The sequence below is a fragment of the Suncus etruscus genome, chromosome 18, assembly GCF_024139225.1.
Source record: "Suncus etruscus isolate mSunEtr1 chromosome 18, mSunEtr1.pri.cur, whole genome shotgun sequence".
Classification (NCBI taxonomy): Eukaryota; Metazoa; Chordata; class Mammalia; order Eulipotyphla; family Soricidae; genus Suncus; species Suncus etruscus.
In genome coordinates, this window is record NC_064865.1 from 21,091,656 (window position 1) to 21,119,596 (window position 27,941).

The following is a 27,941-nucleotide window of genomic DNA, read 5'->3' on the forward strand; positions in this document are numbered from 1 at the left end:
TAAGGTACTTGGCTTGTGGCAGACCCCATTTCTATCTTGGCACAGTATATTGTTCCCGGAGCACTGCCAGAAATAAGCCCTGAGCACAGCAGAGTGTGGCTAAAAACCAAAAGAAGCTGTTTGGTTTCTTTTAAGCTGAACATTTAAAAGAAGTCGTAGAGCACTTGCTGTGAAAACTGGTCTTTAGAGGAAAAACTCCATGAAAGCTAGCTATTCTAAATATCATTTCCTTTTCCTTTTATCCTTTACTTCTCCAGTTACTTCAAAGAGAGGTAGTAATTAATATTGAACAGGAGGGGGCACTATGAAAACCTTGGAAAGGTAAAAGCACTCAGTGCCTTCAGTTTCTAGTTGGCAAAATTTATTTACCTGGTTTTGCTCTTCTGCTTTAAACTGAGATTGAGACTATACCGGTCACGAGGATTTCTCCAGTTATTGGTTAAAAGTTCAAAAGCCAAGTATTTGATATATACAAAACATTTCATTAAGTCTGAAGTACTCTTGAGGCTTTTTCATTGGTTTCCTCTCTGTCCTTAACAAGAGTCATTTGCAAGAGGCAAGGAAGTTGGGATTCTGCTTCAGACCTGCTCACTAAAAATTGCCACACTGGAATCTTTTTACCCCTGTGGGTTGCATGCATTTTGCAGATACACATATAACAGGCATCACTGATTTTGGACTTAAGCATAGGCCATGCTTAAGCAGTCTGTATTTGAACAACTTCATATGAGAGTTCAAAAATTTTGTGATTGATGTTACACCCCTGTTTTACAGATAAAACTGAGAAGTTAAAACTTCTGAGAATTTAACTCAGCACACACACATGTACTCTCTCTCTCTCTCTCTCTCTCTCTCTCTCTCTCTCTCTCTCTCTCTCTCTCTTTCTCTCTCTCTCTCTCTCTCTCTCACACACACACACACACACACACACGCTGCCTGGGTTCTTTGTGTTTTTATTTTGAAAGTGTTTGTTTTGTCGTGGGTTTTCAGCCTACTCCTGGTTTGGTCGCTCCCAGGATCTCTTGAAGAGAACTCAGTACTGGCTGATCAAGCTTAGCCAACTGTGCTGTGCTGAGATTTTACTTATTTTATTTATTTATTTATTTATTTATTTATTTATTTATTTATTTTATATTATTATTTTATTTATTTTTTATTTTATTCTATTCTATTCTATTTATTTTTTATTTTATGTTATTTTATTTTTATTTAATTTTAATTTAATTTAATTTTTATCTTATTCTATTCTATTCATTTTATTTTATTATATTACTTTATTTTATTATTTTTTATTTTATTTTATTTTATTTTATTATTTTAGTGCTGAGATTTTAAAAGCACAGAACTCTTTAGAAACATTTGCCCCCAATCACCTGCCCACAACCATCCCCAGAGCGACCCTAGGAGGGTCTGTCAATCACAAGAAATCCATCCCGGCTGCTAGGTTTTCTGGATCCTGGGATCCGCCCCCGCCACGCCCAGGCCACGCCCCATCACGCCTTTCTGGTCGCCTCCGTCCCCGCCCACCCAGAGCAGGCTCCACCCAGTTCTCAAGAGCGGAAGCCTACACGCCCCCACCCCGCTCCGCGCTTAACCGGATATTACGCATGCGGTCTGGTGCCACTGGATTTCCGGTCCCAGTTCTCGCTTCCGATACGGCAGGGCTACCAATGACATAGGCGTGGAGACGGCGGGCCTTGTTGCTCACCTTTGCCGAGTACCAATGAAAAGTTGGTGCTCCTTGGTAACTGCCCCGCCCGGTACCAATGACAGTGTGTGAAGGCGGGCCTTAATGCCTTCTGGCAACTGCCCCGCCGAATCACAATGAAGAATGCTTGGAGGCGGGCCTTGGTCTCCCTGGCAACATTCTATCGAGTACCAATGAAGAGTACTTAGAGGCGGGTCTTAATGCTTCCGGAAGCTGCCCCGCCGAATCCTAATAAGGAGTGCAAAGAGGCGGGCCTTAGTGCTCCCTAGCAACAGCCCGCTGAGTACCAATGAGGAGTGCCTGGAGGCGGGCTTTACTGCTTCCAGAAGCTGCCCCGCCCAATACCAATAAAGAATCTTGGGGGCGGGCCTTAGTGTTCCCCGGCAACAACCCTCTGATTACCAATGAGGAGTGTCTGGAGGCGGGATTTAATGCTCCCGGCTGCTGTCCCGCCGAATCCCAATGAAGAATGCTTGGAGGCGGGTCTTGGTGCTCCCTGGCAACAGCCGGCCGAACACCATTGAGGAGTGTCTGGAGGCGGGCCTTATTGCTCCCAAACTCCAGCATTTCCGGTACAACCCGCGCGGCGCGGAAAGGCCCTCCGGGGACCCTTTGGGCCCCGCGTCCATCAGGATCCATCAGGATGGCAGCCTCCGGGAAGCTGAGCACTTTCCGCCTGCCGCCTTTGCCCTCCATTCGAGAAATCATTAAACTGTTTCGCCTGCAAGCCCTGAAGCAGCTCTCCCAGAATTTCCTCCTGGACTTGAGGCTGACAGGTGTCTAGCGTGGCTCTGCTCGTGGGGACGCGTGGGGCTTGGCCCTTTGCACCCCCAGGCCCTGGGCCCACCATCTCCAGGCTGCCCTCGCAGCTCGTTGGACCTGCCAGTCTCAGGGGTGGAGACCTCGGGGTGGAGGGGCCGCACGAATTCTTGGGGTCTCTAGTGCTCGTAACGCAGCCACTTTCGAGATCAGAGCCGATGCCTCATGTGGAGGGCGCACCCCTGGGCCTGCTTAGGACATAGGAGCACCGTTGCTGGAGGCTCATCCTTCTCGGGTGCTGCAGTTGGACACACACGTGGGCCTGGTGCTTGCTAACCAGTCCACGAGCCATTTAACCCATGTCCTGTGGCTTCAAGTGCTTGCACAGTTAAAAAATAAATCCCGTCAGAAGAGGGTAGTGTGCTTCAGTTTTTGCTCCACCTCGTTTCTGGGTGGCCCAGGGGAAGGTGGGTTGCACCCACATGCATGGCTGGCCCACTTTTCTTGCCAGTTCACAAAGCACATTTAGAGGAAGGGAGGGATGCACTGTTTTATTGGACCCGGAGCCGTTCTTCTGTCCTATAGATAATGGGCTTTGGGTGAAAGCTCATCTCTGCTCCGTTTTCTTCTCTGTGCACTGCAGGAACATCTTAGAAGAAGTCTCAAAGGTTACCCACCTGGAAAGGTTACCACCTGCTTCTAGTAGCAACCAGAATCAGAACATTTCTGGCTGCCACTAGCTATATTTCGGTATATAGGACCAAATGTGGGTCTTTCTGTATAGCTTTTCATGCACCTTGGGGGTGCTTTTGTGCTTGCAGAAGTAAATTTGAGTCTTGGTACTGGTATTTCAGTACCAGTGAAGGTGGTACCAGTACCAGTCCAGGTGAAGAGAGACTTCAGGGTCTCTGCTGGGCAAAGCTCCAGCAGGAGCTGGAGCTAAAAGCCCAAATAAAATTCCCTGGCCCTTCATCCTCACTCATTGTGGTTAAAAATGTATGTGGAGCAAATATGCCTGCTGTCCTCGCTTGTAGCTTTAACTGTGAAACTAGTTTCTTGATTCTTAATGACAGTGCTAAATGTGTATGTGCCTGTGTTTGCCTGGGAGAGGCTTTGGTCTGAAGCAGAGGAAGTACTGGCTTTCAGATTTGGATCTCAGACCTCAGGAGTGGGAGATACTACAGCTGCACACTGTAATGCTACAGTCTTGCATGAGATCCACCTTGATTTCATTGGCATCCCACAGTCACACACACACACACACACACACACACACACACACACACAAACACACCAGTGATCTCTGAGCTCAAAGCCAGGAGTAACCCCTGAGCACTGCCAGGTGTGGGGCCCCCCAAACAAACAAACAAAAAACACACACACATAGGTGTGTCCCCAAACAGACACACAACTCAAATTTAGACCTTAGCTGGAATCCCTTCCCTTCACTTGGCCTTCTCCAAGGCACCTTTCAGGGATGTTATATTAGGATGTAAAGCTCCCAATTAATTGATGGGAAGGCCTTGGAGAAACTGTCTGTGGATGTTCATTCTACTCTTCCCTATGCTCATTAGGACAGAGCAAAGCTTAGATGGTTGACTTTGTCTTAGTTTATTGGTTTTTTTTTTTTTTTTTTTTTTGCTTTTAATCATGCAAAGGTAAAAAAGCCACAAAAGGGACAGCAGACGTGCTAAACATTTTCATTGCTGAATTTCCACATCCCTGGATGTTCACTTACTCAGGTGTTAATCGTTTACAGTGAGACCTGTTCATTGTGTGTTTTTCCATGACAAGTGATGGTTTCATTGAAGCCACAGAAATTGCTTTTTCATGATTTTTTTGTTTTGTTTTGTTTTTGTTTTGTTTTTGGGTCACACCCGGCAGTGCTCTGGGGTTAGTCTTGGCTGTCTGCTTAGAAATAGCTCCTGGCAGGCATGGGGGACCATATGGGACACTGGGATTTGAACCAACCACCTTAGGTCCTGGATCGGCTGCTTGCAAGGCAAACACCGCTGTGCTATCTCTCCAGGCCCTCCATGATTTCTTAAAGTCTGAAGGTTAAAAAAGCTATTTAATTAAAAAAAAAATAGTTTTTCTGTATCAATTTGCTTGCTTGCAAAGCTTACACCTCCATTATTAACTTTTCCCTGAAAATAACCAAATATTCAAATTTCTTTGTTTTTTAGTGTGTTTGGTATAGGTTTTGGTGAGGAATTGTTGAGGATTTATTTCTCGCTTAGGCAACCACATACAGTGCTGGGGATTGAACTAGGGTCAGGTTTTCAAGACAGATCCCTTCCCCCTTTACTGCTGTCTCTTCCTCTCCAGTGACTAGGACATCTCTGCCACTGCAATATTTACTGCCCCTAGCTAGCCTGTAGACAGAACATATTATTTGCTGGATTTTTAACTAGCATCATTGAAACTTCTGAATATCCAATTAGTCTTGGCTAATGTTCAACAATTGTAGCAAGTGTTGCTTAGCTAATGAATTCTTAGAAATTGATTTGGTGAAAGACAGTATTAACTACATTTAGGAAATTTGCCCTGATTATTCCACACTTTGCTGATTTTGCTAAAGGACTTGTACAGTTCATCAGGGATGTGGCCAAATATTGAATGTTGAAACTTAGTGTTGGCTTCAATTATGAAATAACTGTATTAGAAGATAATGCTCAAGGACCAATGAGAATTGGTATCCAGTCTATTTGAATAGCATACATTTGAATTTGCCAAGGTCATTTGGGTGACTAAAACTTTCTGTGCTGTAGATAAAATAGTGAAGAAAGCCGGCAACCTGACAAATGCTTACGTCTATGAAGTGGGCCCAGGCCCCGGGGGCATCACAAGATCCATTCTCAACGCTGGTGTTGCTGAGCTGCTGGTGGTTGAAAAAGACAGTCGCTTTATCCCTGGACTACAGGTGAGTGGCAAATCAACAGGATCTCTCTGAAAGTGAAATCTCAGTTAATGTTTCTTTTGTAAGGGGGTTGCTGATGCCCCTCAGTTCTACTCAGGAGTCCTTCCTGTTGATATTTAGCCACAAGCTGCCTGAGGTCTAATGCAGTGTTAAGGGACCATGAGATGCAGGGATCTAACGCACAGCTCATAACTTGCTACAAAAACATTCCCTTTCTCAGCTATTTCTCTGGCCCAATTTAAGTAATTAATTTTTTTTTTAACCAAGGTAGCACGGATTTGAATGACTCTATTTTAGGGGTACAGTTTCACCTCTCTTCTGAAAATGTTGCTGGGTTGTACTCATTACCAAAGCACCAATAGCCTGTCACCATAGTCTGTTGAGTGCTTCTCCACTTTAACCCACTGGTAACTTCAGTTCCTTGGTTAGAGCACATGGACCCCAGTTTAATTGTTGAAGCCACATCCTAATCTGTTCATCCAGGGGTTCTTCTGGGCTGTTCCTTCAGCTGCTAGCCCCAGGTTACAGGGTTTTGCTCACAGTCTAAAGAGATCTAAGAAACTTTGCAGCACCTTCCGGTGACCAGAGTGAACAAGCCTGGTGCAGGTATTTATGTATAACAAGCTCAGTTGTGGGTGGTGATAGTGATTTTTGATTATAACCTTGTGTTTGTTCTCGGTGCCATAGCCTGTTGCATTAAAAATAAGTCCAAGAGCCCGGAGAGATAGCACAACGGCGTTTGCCTTGCGAGCTTTCGATCCAGGACCAAAGGTGGTTCGGTGTCCCATATGGTCCCCCGTGCCTGCCAGGATTGATTTCCGAGTGCAGAGCCAGGAGTAACCCTGAGTGCTGCCAGGTGTGACCCAAAAACAAAACAAAACAAAACAAAAAAAATAAGTTCAAGATGAAAAAAAAAAAATATATATATATATATACATACATATATATATATAAACAGTAACAGTTCACTTATTGGCATGACTCTGAGAACTTTATTAAAGTCTAAGAAAATCCTAACAGAGGTCAGGGGGAGACAAACTTCCTTTAGGCCAGGGGTCTCAAACTCAATTTACCTGGGGGCAGCAGGAGGCAAAGTCAGGGTGAGGCAGGGCCACATAAGGGATTTCGCTTACCAAATATCCGCAATAAAAAATTGCATTAGTAAGAAAAACATCGCATTAAACATTTGCATACCCTGAACGGAACTGCTCGGGGTATGCGAATGTTTAATGTGATTTTTTTCTTACTAATGCAATTTTTATTGCGATTATTTGGTAAGTAAATAATCGCGAATACTGTGATATTTGAAGGCCGGCTGCAGGCCACAAAATGTTGTACGGAGGGCCGCAAAAGGCCCGAGGGCCGTGAGTTTGAGACCCCTGCTTTAGACTCATTGTTAAGCTCAGACATTTGTAGGAGATAGATGTTCTAGATGAAGGAATGAGTTTGTACTCAATGGAGAATGAAGAGGAGTTTTGAATCTGTCATTTAAAAATAAGAATATTGTGCTATCAGAAATAGTCGAAGGTCATATTCCTGAAAGCAGAGGCTTCTCTTCATGAGAGGTATCCAATTTGGTGGCCTGAACCCTGCCAGGATCGATTCCTGACCACAGAGCCAACAGTAAGTCTTAAGTATCAGTGGATGTGCCCCACCCCTCCCAAAGAAAAAAGAGAGAGAAAAGTATGTTTTGCTCTCTTCAAAGAAAGAGTAAGTAGGAATTTTTATGAAAAGAATAAGTAGGAATTGAGGGAGGAATATGTGGATTTAAAGGAAGGAAGAACTTACATTTTTAAAACTTTATCGAACAATATAATATGTCCCTGCTCTCTGGAATCTTCCTAGGAGGCCACCTAATGACTTACAACTTTTCTTTGATTCCTCTGTAATTCTAAACCTTTCTAAGAGCCTTTAGTTTGTGGCTCAGATGAAGGACAATTAAGTAAGTCCAATAGAATAATACACTTTAATGCATTATTGCTTTCGTACAAGAGGGCATACTGATTTAAAATTGGTATGTTCAAATACCTCTATGTGAGTTAACAGAAAAAGATTAATTTCTACTAGAACAGTTTGAAAAAATTCGAGATTCAGGTCTGCAACTAATTTTTTTTGAAACTGTCATTTTCTTGTTTTTCAGCTATACACAGTTTTCTTTTTTTTTTTTTTAGAGGTTATATTACTTTATTTTTTATTTATTTTTAATTTTTTTATTTTGAATTATGAGAACAAAAGATGCAAAGAAAGAGGACAAGGTAAAGTTACAGTGGAAGGACAATCACCCATAACATAATTCTCAGAAGAAGTCCCCTTGCTGATATCTTAACTTTGAACTTTCAGCCAAAGAACATTAAGATAAATAAAACAGAATCCATGTACAATTACTTCATCCCTCAAGTCCCCAGATTGTAACACATAATATTTCTTAACAGCACACAAGGTAATCTAAAGCCATAAAACTTACGTAACTCCTTAAACATTAGAGGCATAGTATTTTTTACATTTCCATGTACATGCATATTAGCTTAAGTTAACCTCAAATTTTTAAGTGGGTTTTTTTTTTAAGGATTAGAGTCAAAGGAGCACAGTAAAAACGGTGTTAGAGTGGCAATTGTTGTTTGCATAGGCCCACCAAAATATGAGAGGCATGGAAAAGAATAACCTTGGCCTAAATACAAAGAGATCCTACCCCTGAAGTTTCCTGGCATAAGACCAACTTTAGGCTTCAGGCAAGTTATCGTCCAATCCAAGACATTATACACAGTTTTCATGTTTTATGTTTAGATTTATCTGCATTTTGGAGGGTGTGTGTGTGTGTGTGTGTGTGTGTGTGTGTGTGTGTGTGTGTGTGTGTGTGTGTGTTGCAAAGGTTGAACGAATGTTTCCAAAGCATGTACTTTACCATTGAGCTACAGTCCCAGCTCTAGTCTGTTAGTAGACTTGGTTTTAGATTATAACATTATTTTGGAATGGGTATGTGGTACAGATTGTATGAAGAAAGGTATAATTCTGGATCAGTGGCACAGGGGTAAGGCATTTGCCTTGCATGAAGCTGATCTAGGATGGACTGCAGTTCAATCCCCCAGTGTCCCATATGGTTTCCCAAGCCAGGTTCAGTTTTTTAGTGCAGAGTTAGGATTAACCCCTGAGCATCACCGGGTATGGCCCAAAAACAAAAACCAAAAAAGGGTATTTTTCTTTTATAAAAAAAATTGAGTGGGGGTTGGGTCAGATCAATAACAGTAGGCAGGGCATTTGCCTTGCATGCGGCCAACTCGACATCACATTGGTCCCTCCAAGCACTGCCAGGATTAAGTCCTGAGTACAGGTAAGCCTGCTACATAAGGGCCCTAACAACCAATCTCTTTGAGAGTGATTACTTGGTCCACAAATGAGTCAACGAGAAGGGAATCTGCATGGAATATGAATGCCAATTCTCGAACCCAGTTCAGCCACAGTTAGCTGCTGTCTGATGGCTCCTCCTGAGAATTCTTTTTAATTCACCCTCAGTCTTATCTTCTATGTTCATTCTTTCCCATGAGGCAAGGAATCTTATTTCTTTTCACTTCCATCTTTTTTTCTGGAATGTCCTCTTTGATGTCAACAATAAATCTTGGGAGACAGATTATTTCCAAAGCAGCCTTGTCAAGTGCTCCTTTTCCAAGGCTCATAACCCAACCCATGCTTGTGTTTTATGTCTTTCTGGGCCAGCCCTTACCTGCCATACTCAGCTTAATCACATGTATTTGTTGTCTCACCCCAGAATATAATGCCCCAAAGGTAGAATTCTTCTGCTGCTCCCTACTGTATATCTCCCACCTAAGGATACCCAGCACATCACTGGTCTAGCTTGTAAAGCAAAATGGTTAACTTAACCTGAGTGATCCATTGACTAACTGTATCACTTATTAATAAAAGTGAAGGCTGGAGCAATAGTATAGCAGGAAGGCACTTGACTTGCATGCACCGTCCTGGGTTCGCTCCCTGATATTCCATTTGTTCCCCTGAGCAGCACCAGGAGTAATTTCTGAGTGCAGAGTCAGGGGTAAAGCCCTGAGCACTGCCAGGAAAACTTCACTTTTTTTTTTTTTTGGTTTTTGGGTCATACCCAGCAGTGCTCAGGAGTCACTCCTGGCTCTGCATTCAGAAATTATTCCTGGCAGGTTTGGAGGATCATATGGGATGTTGGAGATCAAACTCAGATCAGCTTCATGCAAGGCCCTCCTCTCTGTACTACTGCTTCGACCTTCAACATTTTTTTTTCCTTAATATGAAGGCCCATTATAAGGTACATTCCTCAGTGGAAAATGTGTATTTGACTGTTCAGAGGAAGAAGCAAAGATGGATTCTTAGTGTTTTTATTGTAGGTAGGGCATTTGTCTAAAAAAGAAATGTTGTAGGGCTGGTGAGGTGGCGCTAGAGGTAAGGTGTCTGCCTTGCAAGCGCTAGCCAAGGAAGGACCTCGGTTCGATCCCCCAGTGTCCCATATGGTCCCCCCAAGCCAGGAGCAATTTCTGAGCGCTTAGCCAGGAGTAACCCCTGAGCATCAAACGGGTGTGGCCGGAAAAACAAAAAAAAAAGAAATGTTGCAGACTAAAATATCAAATAGGTTTCTTTTTCGGCAAAAATTTCAATATGTAAAGCCATTTTCTGTGAGGAAGTACTACATTAATCATAAAACCTAGTAAAGTCAGAAAGAAGTGTGATCTGTTTTTTTTTTCTTTTTGGTTTTTGGGCCACACCCAGCGGTGCTCAGGGGTTTCTCCTGGCTGTCTGCTCAGAAATAGCTCCTGGCAGGCACAGGGGACCATATGGGACACCGGGATTCGAACCAACCACCTTTTGTCCTGGATCGGCTGCTTGCAAGGCAAACGCCACTGTGCTATCTCTCCGGGCCCAAGTGTGATCTATTTTATAGATTCCATTTTACTGATTTCTAAGCTAATAGAATTACTCCCCCCCCCCACTAATAGAATTACTTTTTAACAAAAAGTAATAATTTATAAAATGTCTTCTAGTGGAAAGTATGTTATTTATAGCTTAATTCAATTCTTGCATTATTAACATGAGGCAGTGTAAATGGAAAGAACAATGAGAATGCACAGGTTTTATTATCTGTATGTTTTTTTGTGTGTGTCAAGTTTTTAATTAATATCTTTATTTAAACATCTTGATTACAAACATGATTGTGGTTGGGTTTCAGTCATGTAAAGAACACCCCCCTTCACCAGTACAACATTCCCATCACCAATGTCCCACTTCTTTTTTTTTAAATATATTTTTTATTGAAGTAACATGATCATAGATGGGTTACAGTCACAAACAGAACACCCCCCTTTACCAGTATAACATTCCCCCCTTCCATTACCCCCCTCCCCCCTTCCCAACCCCTGCCTGTATTCGAGACAGTCATTCTACTACAGTTATTTATTTTTAAATTCAGTAAATTGTTTTTTTCTTTTCCTAAAGGATAAGGGTTAAAAAAAATAATAGTAAAGGTTTGACAGTGGCATTCGCTGTTGTTTGCATAGGCCCAGAAAAATATGGGGAAAACGGAAAAAAAAATCCTTGGCCTGATTACAAGAAGGCCTCACCCCCAAAGTTTATTGGCATAAGACCCACTCTGGGCTCCAGGCATACCAGTCTGTCCATCCTGAGTCATTCTCCGTGGTCCCGGTGAAACTTTTTCACACTTTAGCTATTGTTGGTATCAGGTTCCTAAATTTAAGGATTCTGGATTCCATGCATTTCTTTCATCGAAGTCAGGCTGATGTGGAGCATCCTCTAGTTTCAGCACACTATTGGATGTGGAGTGATCTGTCCTGCAAGCAGGCTGTTGCCAAGTCATCTGGGTGTTGAGAGCACTCTGGAGTAAGTCAATGCCAGAGCAGTGGTAGGTCTTCCTTGGTAGAGGTCTGGATCCTGGTAATGTTATAGACAATTGTGGTTGTTTCCACAGATGGTATCCATTGTTCAGGGGTGTATGGGCAATGCCCATTCTTCTGAGACCTAAGCCAAATCATTATGCCAATGTACAAGGGTATAAGGCCTAACTGCATTACCAAATTTGTGTTCCCATCTCTATTAGATAAGAACTTGTTTGCATATGTATTATTTTCCCATTTTAACGTACCTATGCAAATGAAAAACAATGCCACAAGATATTGTTGGTGCATCTAGGACCAACGAATAAAGTCCAACATTCCCCGTAACTTGTTTCAAACATAAATTCTATACAGAGATACTCTTCTACCAGTATTGCTTATAAAATAGATCTCAAAAGGGGCAAAGCAAACAATCAAATAAAAAAACCAGTGGGCAAAATTCTCACTATATAAGAGGATATTTGAAAAGAGTTACAGATGTTAAGGGGATACATTTGAGATATACAAAGGAGATACAAGTGTCCCTTTTATGTTTTAGAAATAGTCAAGAGGGAGGGTGTTGTTTCTGAGACACCACTTTGGTCTGTGATCTGGCCAAGCGAAGTGCGCATGGAGTCATGTCATCCCCGTTTTGCCTGCTGAAGCTTCCTACTCCTCGAGAGGCATTTGCTTCCTAATTGCTGGGAGCTGGAAGTTCACCAGTCCCCTCCCCACCCTGCAAAAACGGGAAGCCTGGGGTCTCCTTTAAACTGCTCGCCTGAACCCACTTGCTAGGACCCTGAGCAGGCGGCCAGGGGTAACCCTGGGGACCAGAAGAAAGGACAGAGAATGCTGTGGGGGGCAGCCGAGGCTGCATCTTCCCCTAAGCTTGTCTAAAAAGCCTACTGCGTGGAGCCATGTTGTCGTTTTGCCTGCTGAAGCATCAGACTCCCCCCAAAACATTACTGTGAAAGATATGCAATCCACCCTGGCCAAATCAAATCATTAGTACAAAAAAAAAGGTTACATGTGGAGTAAATTAGTAAGCTAGACACAAAGAGGACCACCCACTCTAGCAGCACAAGGGGGGTGATGTGGGGGGCATGGGTTGCAAGAAGGGAACGGGGGTGGGGGTACGACAAACTCAGCGATGGGTATTCCCCTGACCTGTGAAAGATATGCAAGCCAATATGGTCAAAATAAAAATCAAAAAAAAAAATTTAAAAATATGTGGAGTCATAGGAGGTGGGAGTGAGGGAGTAAAGGAATATAATTAACTGCTGGGCGGTGTTCTGAATATAACAAACGGATTAAACACAATGATATCCAAATATTCGTGCATATGTTCACTATGGACAGGGTTAGAAAGAAAAATTGCCTGGGACTACCTGAAACCAGAACCTCTTATGCTGCCATTCTCCATGCTGGCAGAAACGCCCCGCTCCCAGGAATGAAAGAGATCCTTCAAGAGCCGGAAGCCCGGAGGTTCAAAGCCCCCACCCAGACCCACCCTCGGGAGCCATGTGGGAAATGGGGGAAGGCCTAGGGTAACCTCTGAGCTCCTCATCAGGACCCACCTCGCTGGCTTGCCCAGGCATGTGGCCCAGGGTTAGCCCTGGAGTTCTGGAGGAAGGAGGTAGAAGGGTGCTGGGGTGTTCCAAGGCCCGCACCCCTCCTAGGCCTGTTTAAAGACGCCTTTGGCATGGCGGAGGCCCACCAGACCCCATGCTGGCTATTTGTATGTTTTAAAGTAAGGAAATGTGTGACATGTGAAAACACACATGATAGAGAAACATTGCAAATAGTGAGGAACATGAACTTCAACCTTGAATTGCCTGGGTTTGTAGTTCTACCTTCTACCAATCTTGAGCATGTGTAAGTAACAGCTAAACATTGCTCTGTGTGTGTGTGTGTGTGTGTGTGTGTGTGTGTGTTTCCTCAACAAAAAAAAGAAAGGACAATTCTGAATACATGTTGGATTGGCAAAACAGCTGTCTTTGACTTTGTTGAGGTAATTGCCCTATTCTTTAAGTTATTACTAGAGTGAATAGTTTTGATTTTCTTCACAGTAATCTCAGCATTTGTGAAATCTACAGATGCTCCTCACGTCTGCTATTGGTAATCTGTGTGTCTGATACTACTGGACCAGGGACAATGCAAGTATCAATCATACTGGGCTTGTTAAAGTGTCCACATATCAGACCAAGTACTTCCTATTTCTCTGGTCCTTGATTTTTTTTTTTTTACAACAAAACAATTTATTTTAAGCCATGTTTTTCTTTGAATAAAAATTTGAACAGATTTAAGTATCTAATAGCAGATCTCTAAAATACACAATTCAAAAAACTTTCAGAATTGAAATAATCAGTAGGTAATTAAACTATAAACTATATTAAACTATAAAAATTGGTGATTTCAATAGCCTACTTTTATTAATTAGTAGAACAAAGTAAAACACCTGAAAAATCTAAGCAATTTTACATTATGTAAACTAATACAACTAATACAGGGGGATGGAGAGATAGCACAGCAGCCCTTGATTTTTTGGGGGAAAAAATACATACACTCCTCAAAATGATTTTGATTTCACTGAATTATCTCCTTTTTAAAATTATGTCTGTCCCATTTACTTGCGATGAATTAAATACATTCATTTTTCTTTTTTTGTATTATTTTTATTTTGTTTTTGGGACAGGTGGTACTCAGGAATTACTCTTTCTTCTGTGCTGTAGTACTCAGGGACCACATGGTAGCACATATAAATTCCTAAAAACAAATGTGACCACTTGTAGGGGACCATTTGCCTTTCAAACTAGGGTTGGCTGTATGCAAGACAAATCCCTTAGCCCCTTTTTCATATTTTTTTTCAAGTGGAAACTGAGGTCATTGCTATGAGGCCTTTTTTTATTATAGATTTTAGTGGTATCAATTTACCTTTTAGCACAGCTTTGGCAGAATCCCACGAGTTCCACAAATTTCAATGTTTTTCTTTTCTTTATTTGTGGGGGGGGCACACCCTGTGATGCTCATGGGTTACTCCTGGCTATTTGTTGAGAAATTGCTCCTGGCTTGGGGAACCATATGGAACGCCAGGGGATCGAACCGTGGTCCGTCCTAGGTTAGCGCATGCAAGGCAAATGCCCTACCGTTTGCACCACTGTTTCAGCCCCTCAATGTTTTTACTTTCATTTCACTCATAAGACTATCTAATTTCTTTTTAAAATAGTCTTGGAAAATTTTATTACTTTAATTTTTTAATAATATATTTAAGCACCATAACTATAAACATGTTTATAGTTGGGTTTCAGTCATAAAAAGAACACCCCCTTCACCAGTGCAACATGCCTATCACCAATGCCCCCCATTTCTCCCTACTCCCCATCCCCTGCCTGTATTCGAGACAGGCATTTTATTTCTCTCATTCATTATCATTGTCATGATAGTTGTTAGTGTAGTTATTTCTCTAACTGCACTCACCACTCTTTGTGGTGAGCTTCATATCGTGAGCTGGTCCTTCCAGCGCTCATCTCTATTGTCTTCAGATATTATTACAATAATGTCTTTTTATTTATTTATTTATTTTTTGGTTTTGGGCCACACCCAGTGACGCGCAGGGGTTACTCCTGGCTATGTGTTTAGAAAACTGCTCCATGCTGGGCCCACTATGGAGAAGGTGAAAACAGAACCAATAGCAGTTCTGTGGGGTTTTTTGGCTCAAGGAATTTAGGCCATGTGTGAGTTCCAGCAAATAACACGGATTATTCACAAGATAAGAGCACCAATCAATGAGGTAGCAGAGAATTTGGTTGACTCCCCACTCCTACCCCTTCAGGCCCCCCAAAGCTTTCACTAAGGCCTTGCTTGACTTTTAAAGGAGAGCTGACTAGAAGTGAAGAGTATTTTTGCCTTTGTATGTTGTTGGTGTTTTTTCACTAAGGGCAGTTTTTTTATTTTCTAGATTCCTACACCCTTTACAATGCTTAATGCTAGGGAAAGTCACATTTTTCTCTCCAGGAGACTAGATAGAATTACTCCTCGGAGAAATAGCACAGCGGCGTTTGCCTTGCAAGCAGCCAATCCAGGACCAAAGGTGGTTGGTTCGAATCCCGGTGTCCCATATGGTCCCCCATGCCTGCCAGGAGCTATTTCTGAGCAGACAGCCAGGAGTAACCCCTGAGCACTGTCGGGTGTGGCCCAAAAACCCCCAAAAAAAAGAATTACTCCTGATGGCCACTAAAAATGATATCTTGCATTGGCTAAACTGCAGCCACCTGACATCTGTTGGAGTGCCAGCACTCAATGGTCTCCATTGCCTCCAAGTTTTCTGGTTTGCTCTCTTTCTTCTCACACAGTCTTGTCTAATAAATGCTTTTTACTCTGCACTGACTTGGGCCTCATTTTGGAAAAATATAGGCTTGAAAACCAAAATTTAAAAAATGAGAGAGCAATTTTAGAGTGTAAAAAGTACTCATTTGGCTGTAATGGAGTTTCTGCACTTGCAGTCAGCAGTGCCTCCTGAGCACATTCCGAAAGAGCAGCACCTCTGGGCCTCTGATGTGCCATGTCATTCTCAGAGGACTGGCCCAGTGCTCTCTCCCACCCCGGAGAGCATTACAGTAATGAAAACATTTTTTTACCATCATCAGTGGCTTAGTGTATGGCACAGTGTATGTCATTGTGGAATGTCATTAGGCATTTAAATGGCTATTTAAATGTAATCAGGCCATCATTTCCTTTTGTGGGGCACTTTTTTCCTCAACTGAAATTGCCTCAAGGACCCTATATAAAGTTGTGAGCAGCCACACTCATTTCTTTTGCAGCTGGGAGTCAGAGAAGTGAAGATAAAAGCTACAGAGCATTGATGGAAGGGTTAGACCTTTGAATGAATGGGAGTATTAGAGGCTCTGCTGTGCATGTGAAGGAAGCCAGTTCCTTGTCCCATCTCTGTTATCCTCTTGCACTCTCCCTGCCTCCTCATGACCCTCACCCCTCCAAAAATGAAAATAAATAAAGAAACCCAGAAGCTTTGTTATTGATTGGGATGTAAGCCTGATGAGAAAATCCAAAACTATATCCTAGAACTTTTAAGCCTACCAGAGAAAAGGTAAATTTGGATTATGTTCATTTTTTTCTGGTATGCAGCTGTGTGTGTCAATTTGGGGGAAAATTAACATTTCAATAGCAGTTGAATTGTCAAGGCATGTAAATGAATGTCAAAGAGCCAAGTTTACATGGTTTTGTTTTATTTCGTTTTAATTACTAATTGCTTAATGACTTGCTATATATTGATATCACTTTGCTTCTGTTTGGGGTGTGTTGACTTGTTTTCTTAATTATATGAAACATAATTAGAGGGAAAAGCTCTATGGTTCTTCATTGACAGTAAATGTTTTATTTTAAACAGTTTATTTTTTATTTTTTATTTATTATTTTGGTTTTTGGGCCATACCCAGCAGCACTCAGCAGTTACTTCTGGCTCAGCACTCAGAAATTACTCCTAGTGGGCTAGGGGGACCACATATAATACAGGGGATCAAACCCAGGTCTGCTGCTTGCAAGGCAAATGCCCTACAACTATGCTATTGTTCCAGCCCCAAGTATCCCTTTGAAATCTCTTTTTTTCCTGTTTCTTTGTTTTTGGTTTTGAGCCTTAATCTGGGTGCTCAGGGTCTTCTCCTGACTCTGTGCTCAGAGGTTGGCTCCTGGCAGTGCTCAGGGATCCTGAGGTGCTGGGGATAGAACCAGGGATTTCAGCATGCAAAGCAGGTGCTCGATCTATTGAGTTACCTCTCTGGTCCATGAGAAAGAGAGAGAGAGAGAGAGAGAGAGAGAGAGAGAGAGAGAGAGAGAGAGAGAGAGAGAGAGAGAGAGAGAGAAGAGAGAGAGAAGAGAGAGAGAGAGAGGAGTACCCTGGTTCCATTCCTGACCACATACGGTTCTATGAGCAGCATAAAGTATGTCCCAAAACCAAGATAAATAAAATAATCTTTGAGAGCATTAATATCAGAAGTATGCATATAACCATGCTAAACTAATATGGCCAAACAATGCCAATTAGAGGATTTCCAGACTTAAAATGTTAACCTCTTGCCAGTGTGGTCATTTCAGTTGTGTATTTCTGAAACATGGCTCGTTCACTTCTGCATGATTTCTAATGAAATAAATCTTTGCAGGTTACTTGCCCTTCTGACTGTGGGGTGCTCAGTCTTTCAGGATCATAGAAAAGGCCTTTGGTCTTTCCCTTCTTAATTCACTTACTAAATGGGAATCAAGTTCCTCCTCTGGACCTTTGGGTGCTGGAGGGGATGTTAAGGTAGACCAAATGTCCTGCTGTCTGGGGGAGCTCTGTTTTAGAGGGGAGAGGTCTGGATTATTTTAAATTACTGTGACTTGTTAAAATGGAATCTGATGGGCCCGGAGATATAGCACAGCAGTGTTTGCCTTGCAAGCAGCCGATCCAGGACCTAAGGTGTTGGTTCGAATCCCGGTGTCCCATATGGTCCCCCGTGCCTGCCAGGAGCTATTTCTGAGCAGACAGCCAGGAGTAACCCCTGAGCACCGCTGGGTGTGGCCCAAAAACCAAAAAAAAAAAAAAAAAAAGTGGAATCTGATAAGCACCAGACAATAAAGTTTACAAATCATAATAGCTTCACTCTACTATAAATTAAGAAAAATAGCTTTGGGGTACCACAGATATATCTCAGTAGGTTAGCCACCTGCTCTGTCAGACACTGGAAATCCTAGGCACTGAGCCCAACCATCTGAGTTTCCTGACACAGCATCTTCTCTCTGGCCTATTTTATTGTCCCTGACAGTTGCCCAAGTTAGTGCAGGGGAGAAGAGATTCAATTTTAGCTGAACAGACACACAAGACTAAGGAGTTCTCCTGTGTAGAGGGATCTGAGTGGACTACTTCACAGGCAAGCTCTCTCCTCCCCTCTTTAATCTCTTTACCTCAAGACTGAAGAAAGAGGGACCAAAGCAGTTATTGAAAGGTTGAGGGAGGCTGGGAAGTGTCTTGTCACCATGTGCAGCCAAACTTACCTGATGGAAAGTACCAGTGGGTCAACTGGACTCTGTCCACAGACTGAGGGAGAGTTTGCTGGCAACCATAGGAGCTTGAGTATGTGTTTAGGCCTTAATCATGTAATTATGGGGACAGAGCAATAGCACAATGGGGAGGGTGCTTGCCTTGCATGCAGGTTTAATTCTCAGCCTCAATCCCCTGCATCCCATATTGTCTGATGAACCTACAAGGAGTTAAGTCCTGAGCACTGTCATGGATGCCCCTACCACCAAAATTAAAATGTAATTGTTGGATGTTATTGTTGGTCAGGGAAAGAACTCATGTCAGGCATGTGGGCCTCCCATGGGTAAGGCCCAGATTTCGATTCCAGGACTACATGAACCCTGGAGTACCAGTAGGTGTAGCGCTGAAGGCACCCAGAGCTGTTAGGGTGGCCCCAAGTCCCTGGGCTTAGATTCCAGGAAAAGGAGATTTAGTTCATTCACATTATCTTTCATAGGATGTCTTCCTTAAATATAAGTATTTTATTATAACCGTTTTTATCTCTAACCTAAAATTTCATAGGTAATAGCAGAGTTTTCTATCTCTGCATAGAAATATAGTGTAAGAGCAGAAGTGAGAATACAGCAGGGATGGTGTAACCAACCCAGATTCGATCCCCAACATTCCATATAGTCCCATAAGCCCTCTTGATTCCTGGAACCAAGAGTAATTTCTGAGCACCATGGGGTGTGGCCAAAAACCAAACAAACAAAAATGTAGTTAATTCTGAGGGACCAAATTCTTTCAGAGTTTATCCTTAGGCCAACATCAGTTACTGTTTGCAGTTATTCATAGAAGCATTACAGCTGGATAAGTGGACATAATGGACTGTGTTAGTTCATGAATGATAACTCTCAGCTATTTCAGAAGGCTACAGTGACACATGGTATTTGAAGTACAGAACTTAATTGTGAGTCTCCAAAGGGTACCAGCTCATTTTGTTGACCTTTTCGTAAAATAGATGCTTTCTGATGCAGCACCTGGAAAACTCAGAATCGTCCATGGAGATGTGTTGACATTTAAGATAGAAAAGGCTTTTCCAGTATCACTTAGAAGACAATGGGAGGATGGTAAGTGCCGTTGGATTGATATTTGTGTTTCCCCATAATTGTATTACACATGCTTCATTTGTTACATATCAATTTGTTTATGATATAATTGTATTAAAATTTGTGTCAGCAAAATGTGTTAATGTGCTTTGTCAGTTTTTCTGCTTCTCTTGCAAATACAAAGTTCTTAATTACATTTTATACACTCAAACTTAGATGTGATTTCAAGTGTTCAAATGTTTGTGTTCACTGCAAATGAGCTGAACTTTTGAGGAAGTGGTTCATGGGAGCACACCTAGCAGTGCTTGCTAATTGCTTACTCCTGGCTCTGTGCTCTGAGATCACTCCTAGAGGTGCTCAGGGACCATAAGGGGATCCAGGGATTGAACCCGGGTTGACCATTTGCAAGGCCAGCACCCTACCCATTGTACTCTATTCAGCCCCTGAAATTTTTTATAACACTTGGTTAACTCCCACCTGTTGCTTTTGGAGGCAGTGAAAAGAGAAGTGATGTAAGGAGGCACCCATATCCGGGTCTTTATTTTAACTTTGTTTTTCATGTTCAAGTGCCTAGCCAAGTCAGTTTTGTTTAGTGCTGGGGACTGGTTAGACACAGCTTCCTTCCTCTCTCCCGCCCTCCCTCCCTCCCTTCCTCTTCCTCCTTTCCTTCCTTCCTTCCTTCCTTCCTTTGTCCTTTCCTTCCCTCCTTCCTTCCTTCCTTTGTTCTTTCCTTCCTTCCTTTGTCCTTTCCTTCCCTCCTTCCTTCCTTCCTTTGTTCTTTCCTTCCCTCCCTCCCTCCCTCCCTCCTTCCTTCCTTCCTTCCTTTGTTCTTTCCTTCCCTCCTTCCTTCCTTCCTTTGTTCTTTTCTTCCCTCCCTCCTTCCTTCCTTTGTTCTTCCCTCCTTCCTCCCTCCCTCTCTTCCTCTCTCCCTTCCTCCCTTCCTTTTTCTCTCCTTCCCTTTACCCTCTTCCTCTCTTAGTTTTACTTCCCTCTTTCATCCTCCCTTCCCTTTCTTTCTTCTTCCTCTTTTCTTTCCTTCCCTCTCCTCCCATCCCCTCTCCTCTCCTCACCTCTTCCTCAAAGCCAGAAACCTGATTACTTTCACACAATACTAAAGAGGAATTTTTTTCCTTCATGATTTCAAGCCACTTAAAAGAAATGACTGCTTTTGAAGAACAAAGGAACTCAAAAATACTATTTTCATAGATGGAAGGGCTGTGTGTTTGTGCGTGTGTGTGTGTGTGTGAGTGCTTGAGGGTAAGAAGTGCAGAGATCAGACCCAGGACCCCACTCTGCCAGTAGGCCACAGCCCTGGCTGATGCCCTCCCTCACTATCAGTTTGATTTTACTTTTAACAATTAGTTCCTATTGTCCTCCTGCCATCCAGATCCGCCAGATGTCCGTATCATTGGAAATCTGCCTTTCAGTGTATCAACCCCCCTTATCGTCCAGTGGCTGGAAAACGTGTCTCAGAGGAATGGGCCTTTCACGTATGGCAGAACCCCGATGACACTGACCTTCCAGAAGGAAGTGGCAGAGGTAAGGCTTCACTCTCCAGGGCTGAACATCACAAGTCATTGAATTCCGAAACACAAGCTTCAGGGGGTGTTCTCTGAGTCATTACCTCACACAGAAAGATCCAGCAAGAGCAGCCACATTCTGTCTCTTCCAGCTCCCACCTACAGAACTCCTAGGTAGTCTGGAGCTGGGGAACAGGAATTTGGTACAGCTTGTTCCCTGCTTCGAATCACATGGATCTTCTCTGTGAGGTGCATACACTCAGGTTCCAAACCTGTGTGAACCTGGCACAGATGGATTCACACAACATGTGTGTACTCTTTGCCCTGCATCATTATTTGTAGGGTTTGTTAGTGTTACTTGGTGCTCTAGTTCACATCTATTCTCGTTGCCGTTTATACTCCCTGCTCTGGGTGGATCATAATCTCTCTGTCCCTTCTCTCCATCCCTCAAACCACGTTGCGGACATTGAGTTAGTTTGAGCAGTTTGCTGTTGCAGCCAGAATTGTCATGAAAGTTCTCGTGTTTAAGTCAGCCAGAACATCTAGACAGGATTTTTCTAGGATGTGTATATTCTAAATCCTGAGGTCTTCAAACCTGCCCTCACTATATAGAATACCAACGTGCTCTCTGGTGGGGAAGTGAGTGAAAAGTGCCTCCTACATAAAAGAGGCCTCCTTCTGCTCCATAGCCCACCCAACCCCTGCCATTGCCAGATGCATTTTTGTTCATCTGAGGAGAATGGTATTGATGTGTGTGTGGTGGTTTTTTGTTTTGTTTACTCCAATTTTTATTATAACACTGGGACTTACCAAGTTTTTCATAATACAACCCTTCCAGGCATTAATATTCAATATTCAAACACCAATTCCACTACCAGTGTGATCTTCCCTTCACCAGTGTCCCAGTTTCTCACCCATCCTCCCAGACTACCCTCTTACAGGCACAAACAAATTTACTTCATATTGTTTGTTACAACACAAAGGCAAATTGAATGATCAAGACTTAGACCAATGGGCCCGGCGAGATAGCATATCGGTGTTTGCCTTGCAAGCAGCCGATCCAGGACCTAAGGTGGTTGGTTCGAATCCCGGTGTCCCATATGGTCCCCTGTGCCTGCCAGGAGCTATTTCTGGGCAAACAGCCAGGAGTAACCCCTGAGCACCGCTGGGTGTGGCCCAAAAACCAAAAAAAAAAAAAAAAAAAAAAAAAAAAAGACTTAGACCAATAAGGGTTAATTTGTAATAACTATTCAATCACTCTATGGTGTTAACTAAAATCATTGAAAATTTATTGGGCTATGGTTGGTGCTAATTTAGCCTTCTGTGTTACCAATTAGGCCCACTGAGCTTGGTGGTCTCCTTTACTTTGATCCTACATGGCTGATGCTATTATGAAATTTTTAGGCATTGCATGGCTGCTTGTCATTTCGATCTTTCGATTTAGAACAAATTTGGTGGCTTGGCAGTTCAATAAGGGTAAATTGAGGAGCTGGGCCATTTCTGTTGAAAGTATCAGGTGTGGTGCTGTGCTGCTGTAGTTCAAGAATAAAAAGGAATCTGCCCCCATCTATTCTGAGGAGGTCCCAGAGATATCAGCCCTAACTGGACTTCCTGGGAAGAATGGTTTGTTTTGTTTTGTCTTTTGTTAGTTTTGAATAAAATTAAGCATCATCTTAGACATTTTAGCTTTTGGATGATCTCTTTTTTGTTTGTTTTTTTGTTTTTTGTTTTTTAAGAAGTGCATGCCTTTTGCCCATTCTGTGGATTGTCTGCATTGATTTGAAGGAGCTTTTGTTTGCTCCTCAGACTAGTCTTTTATTGGCTAAGTGTGTTGCATATTTCTTCATTTTATCACATTATTATCTTTTTATGGCATCTTTTAAAGAGCCGACATTCTTAATTTTAAATTTATGGTTCTTTTTGTGCTTGTTAAAGAAACCCTTTTTATATCCCGAGGTCATGAAGATGTTCAGAAAGCTTTATTGTTTTACCCTACACATTCATATCTGTAATCCACTTGAGATTGATTTTGTGTGTGGTTGAAATAGAAGGCACTTTTAATGTTTCTTGCATATGGACCCTAAATCACCTCACCCCATTTACTGAAAAAAATAATAACTTGGGGCCGGGCGGTGGCGCTGGAGGTAAGGTGCCTGCCTTACCTGCGCTAGCCTAGGAGACGGACCGCGGTTCGATCCCCCGGCGTCCCATATGGTCCCCCAAGCCAGGAGCGACTTCTGAGCGCATAGCCAGGAGTAACCCCTGAGCGTTACCGGGTGTGGCCCAAAAACCAAAAAAAAAAAAAAAAAAAAAAAAAAAAAAAAAAAAAAATAATAACTTCCCCTACTGTCCTGTCCTGCAGGACTCAGTCTCTGACACCCTACCAATCTCTGTCAATTCTCTTACATAATAACAAAATCCTTGGTGTGGTTTGAGTTACAGAGAAGAAAGGTGGTGTGAAATCTTGGGAACAGCTGAGCACAAATGATGCAGAAGGAAATTTCTAGAGAGAACATTTGAAAAGATGGGAACAGATAAAGATGAAAATTTGTCAAAATAGCTTTCCTATCTACATATATTGAAGGACTAGTTCTACAAATTGAGAAGAGATAACTCTGAATCAGTGATAAATGAAAAGCAGAAATGGGAGCAGAGGAAAGTTACTATTTTTAGAAAAACATGGAAACATGCTGTGGAAAAATATGATGGTTTTTTTTTTGGGGGAACCAGAGGAGAAAACTGGGACCTCTGTGCAAATAATCACAGACCTTTACTGAGAGTCTGCAAAGATCATGGAGTTTAAAACATGAGAAATACCATAAGCCCCTAACAGAAAAATGAAGATGCTCATTTTCCCCCGATAGTGTGTTTTTTTTTAGTAACTTGAAAAGAAGGTAATCCAAGGACCATCTGAGTGGCTTATGACAATGGATAGGATTTTTTTTTTTTCAGTTATCCCCCCACCCTTCTCTGCCCCTTGTGTTTGCTGTGTCTGGGACTCACTTGTCTTGCCTCAGAGATCACTGAAGGCCTTGTGGGGAGCAGCTCACCACTGAGCTGTCTTTGGGCTCAGCATATGAAGTTTTGAGAACGAAAAGAAAGGAGATTCGTCTTACAGATGTTAATATTGTGAAGCTTTAGACTTCAGAGAGTGTGGCCTGAGGCTAATAGATGGCCAGAGCAGAAGGCCCAGAATAGGGACAGATTTGTAAAGGAGAGTGTAAGCAGAGGGAAAAAAAATTTGTGTTGCAAATGTATGGATATTTACTTAATTCTTTTGTGGAAAAAAATTGAAAATAAGCAGTGCAGAAAAATTCCAATTACTCTATCTTAAATTCATCACACTATTCCATAATGTCTGATCTCTTCATTTTATTTGACATCTTTATTCCAGAGATTGTAATTTATGGCTGGCAATCCCACTGAGCCTTCTTCTGTTTTCTTTCACTCGTGTTGTGGTTCCCATTGGGATCTGTGTGTACATGTGCAGTTTTTATAGGAGCTGTTGAGCGCTCATTTTATCACCTCTTCATTTCTGCACACATCTAATTGCTCTTCTTTTGCTCCTCTCCAGCTTTATGCTTCCTTGCAAACCTGGTGACTTACAATGCATCCACTAATGCGAGGGCTGTATTCTATTTCCATTGTTTTTTTCCAGTGTTGAGGGACAGATTGAGTGGTGGTTTTTTATCTTGCATACAGATGCATTTCTTGTGGATTGTGTTGAGTTTGCATTTCAGCTTTGTTATGGTATGTCAAGAGTTGCCTTTAATCTGGGGCCAATTCAGTCCCACTCCACAGTCATGGCCTTTTTCAGGAATCCTTTTTCCTACCCTTTCATTCTCAGTGGGTGCATTGCCATTTCTTCCTACTCCTTGTGGATGGCATTTACCCCAGCCTCACACACCAGGGAGCGGGCCTCAGGGACCATTCAGCCACTGCTTCAAATGGATCCTTTGCCTCTCTTGAGAACTCAGGCACTTCTTCCCTCCCCATTGCTCCTCTCTTCTTCCCTCCCTTTCTTTCTCCCTCTCCTCTGTTCTCTCTCTCTTTCCCTCTTCCCTCTAGGTGTGCAGAGCATCCCAGGCTTGCTGCATCCCTGTGCTAGTCTGAGAAAGGCCTCCAGGCTGTAACTGAGGTGCTCCTAAACTCCTTGCATATATACCCCCTCTCCTTCCCTCAATCTCATAGCCAGCCTTTGGCTCGGGTTCTTAGCCATTTTTCAAGATCTTGTGATGGTTTTATTTTTAGAGCCTCCAACTGGAGAGTTTGGGCAGTTCAATGCCAGGGCTTGATGTATCACCCCAGTGGTATTCAGGGTCTTTGAGATCCTTGCCTTGCAGTGCTAGGGAACTGTGTGGTGCTGAGAATGAAATTCAGGTCAGGCACATGCTAGGAGTGCTCCTGACTGCTGAATACACAGCACATGGAAATAATTTTACTATCAAAATTCCTTTGAGAAGAAATGATCAAACTTTTCCTTAAGTCATTTGGGGTGAGGGCACATCCAAATGATGCTCAGGGCACTTTAGTTGGTGACAGGGCTCAAACCTGCGTTGACCTTGTGCAAGGCAAATCCCTTGTTCTTTTCCTGACCCCTTGGCTTGATCCTTTGACTGCTTTACTCACTCATACTTGGAGTGTATCTTAAGAATTTTCTTTCTTAGCAGTAAAAACCATGCCACACCATTGCTGCCACCATATCAGATACGGAACTTGGAATTCCTGGATATGCTGCCACATATTCAGCCACATGACACCTCTAAACTTTTCGATTCTGTCATCAAACACATCAAATTAGATGTCAATGTGGCATAGTAGCTACCTAGTATTAAGAAACAAAACAGGAGCCAGAGAGATAGCATAGAGGTAGGGCATTTGCCTTGGATGCAGAAGGATGGTGGTTCAAATCCTGGCATCCCAAATGGTCCCCCGAGCTGGCCAGGAGCTATTTCTGAGCATAGAGCCAGGTGTGACCCCCCCCCCAAAAAAAAAAAAAAAACAGAAAGATGACTGGCAACATAACAGTAAAACTCTGACAATGTTATACATGATATAATGAATTTTTCTTTTTGCTGTGTTTTTAAAAAAAAATTCATTATTGCTCAACTCTATACAAGCAATATCAAGTATATTATTTCGTGCCTGCCAGAGGAACAGGCTTGGAATTGAGTGGGAATCAGGGGACAGAGATGGAGGGAATTTTACACTGATGGGACTGATGATGAAACATGGAATGGCAGAAACACGTGTTTGTTGAGCATCTATGTAAATCGTGGTATTTAAATAAAGTAGTTGGGGCCGGAGCAGTGGACAAGGGGTAAGCTGTCTGCCTTGCCCATGCTAGCCTACGACATGTGGTCCCCCGTGCGATTTCTGAGTGCATAGCCAGGGGTAATTCCTGAGCGTCACCTGGTGCGGCCAAAAAACCAAAACTAAATAAATAAATAAACAAACAAATAAAGTAATTTATAAAAGAAGAAAGCCAGAGCGGTGGCACAAGTAGGGCATTTGCCTTGCATGCACTAACCTAGGATTGACAGCAGTTCAATCCCCTGGTGTCCCATATGGTCCCCCAAGCCAGGAGTAATTTCTGAGCGCATAACCAGGACTAACCCCTGAGTGTCACAAACAAACAAAAAGAATGTTCTTTCTATCCCTTCTTTTTGCCTGTGTTTTCTGGAAGTCACAAAATCTCTATAAATGTGATGTTTTCCACCCAGGGACATCTGACAGTGTCCAGAAACACTTTTTAGTTACCACACCGGCATTTCCTCTGGTGCCTCATGGGCAGAGGTGAGGGAGGTGGTAGATGCCTTTCAGATGTGGGGCTGGCCACTTCGTACGAAACATTGAAGATGGTAGCACTGTTGTACATGTGGTATCTAAACTATAACGAACGCATTCTAAAATTTTAATGATTCCCCCTAGCTCTCAGTCCTCGAATGAATAATCCAGCATTTATGTGCCTAAAGTGGCAATAACAAAGCCAAGAAACTCTACTTTAGAGCATCTAGACATGCAGACTTTCTCTTAGTGGTTCTGGAATTTACCATCACAAAATTGTGGTTCCTTTGGTGTTGATTAGAAGCTCTGTAAGACAAAGTTACCACTTTCCCAGAGTCCTTGTCACTTCCTGGGCCCATTCATTTTCTTGTTGGTTTGAGTTGAGCTGGTGCTAATAATTTTCTTTATTAGTTTCTCAACCTTTGTTACTGGAATTTTTTTCCTTCAGCTAACATGATTATTATGGTATTTCTGTTTTTGAATAACACAATAGTGATGCAAAATACTATGTACTCTTAATTCTTTGGGGGAAAGAACAAAGCATAGGGATTTAAGAGTGGAGTCATATTTTCCAAAGCATGGAATGTTGCTTATGGCTATTAATAATAGTGTTGCTTCAGCTTCACCCCATGCAATTATTTTCTTTTAACAACCAAAAAAAATTGCTTTCAAATTTTAGCATGGACTTTGAAAAGAGTTTCTATTGAGTCTATAATTTATGGACTTCTTTAGAAGTCAGAGTAACATTGGTCCCCTGGCTGATGTTCACATTTTACAAGTGAAAATGAATGGGAGAATATGGAGCAGCATTTCCTTCTTTACCTTGTTTGCTCTTCACACCGTTGCATTGGTGATTTTGAACTTGAGCCCACAATAAAGCACATTTTTACCACTTTGCTTGGTTTTGTTAGTAGTCAGATAGCAATATCTTGGTCTTGTGTCATCATTGTTAGAACTACAGGGTCTCATTGTAAGCATTCAGATAAGACATTATGGGATGTATAAATGGAATAACATTGCAGCTCATGAAACAGCACTGAACTGTGGCAATGAACAAGACCTTAACTAATCTCCTCTGACCTCATTTTAGAGCTGATGGAACTGAGGCCACATGGTTTACTGCCTTCTCCTCGGCCATAGAGCTAATTACAGGGAGAGCTGGACTTAAATATGGATGGTTGCTTTTCTGCTAACATCCTAATGTGCAAGTCTGTCATGTGGAGAGACAAAGGTCTTCTTTTTATCCTTCAATAACCCTTTCACCC

General features: G+C 42.4%; 1 protein-coding gene across 1 annotated transcript in view; it reads left to right on the forward strand.

Annotated features, from left to right (window-relative positions):
* Positions 1-2,297: 2,297 nt before the first annotated feature.
* TFB1M (transcription factor B1, mitochondrial) overlaps positions 2,298-27,941 on the forward strand; it is a 52,052-nt gene continuing 26,408 nt past the window's right edge. Inside the window, exons 1-4 of the mRNA XM_049765401.1 lie at positions 2,298-2,484; positions 5,239-5,390; positions 19,282-19,390; positions 20,757-20,908. Of these exons, the coding sequence (XP_049621358.1) occupies positions 2,352-2,484; positions 5,239-5,390; positions 19,282-19,390; positions 20,757-20,908 (546 nt within the window). The 5' untranslated portion in view covers positions 2,298-2,351. The remainder of the gene's footprint in view (positions 2,485-5,238; positions 5,391-19,281; positions 19,391-20,756; positions 20,909-27,941) is intronic.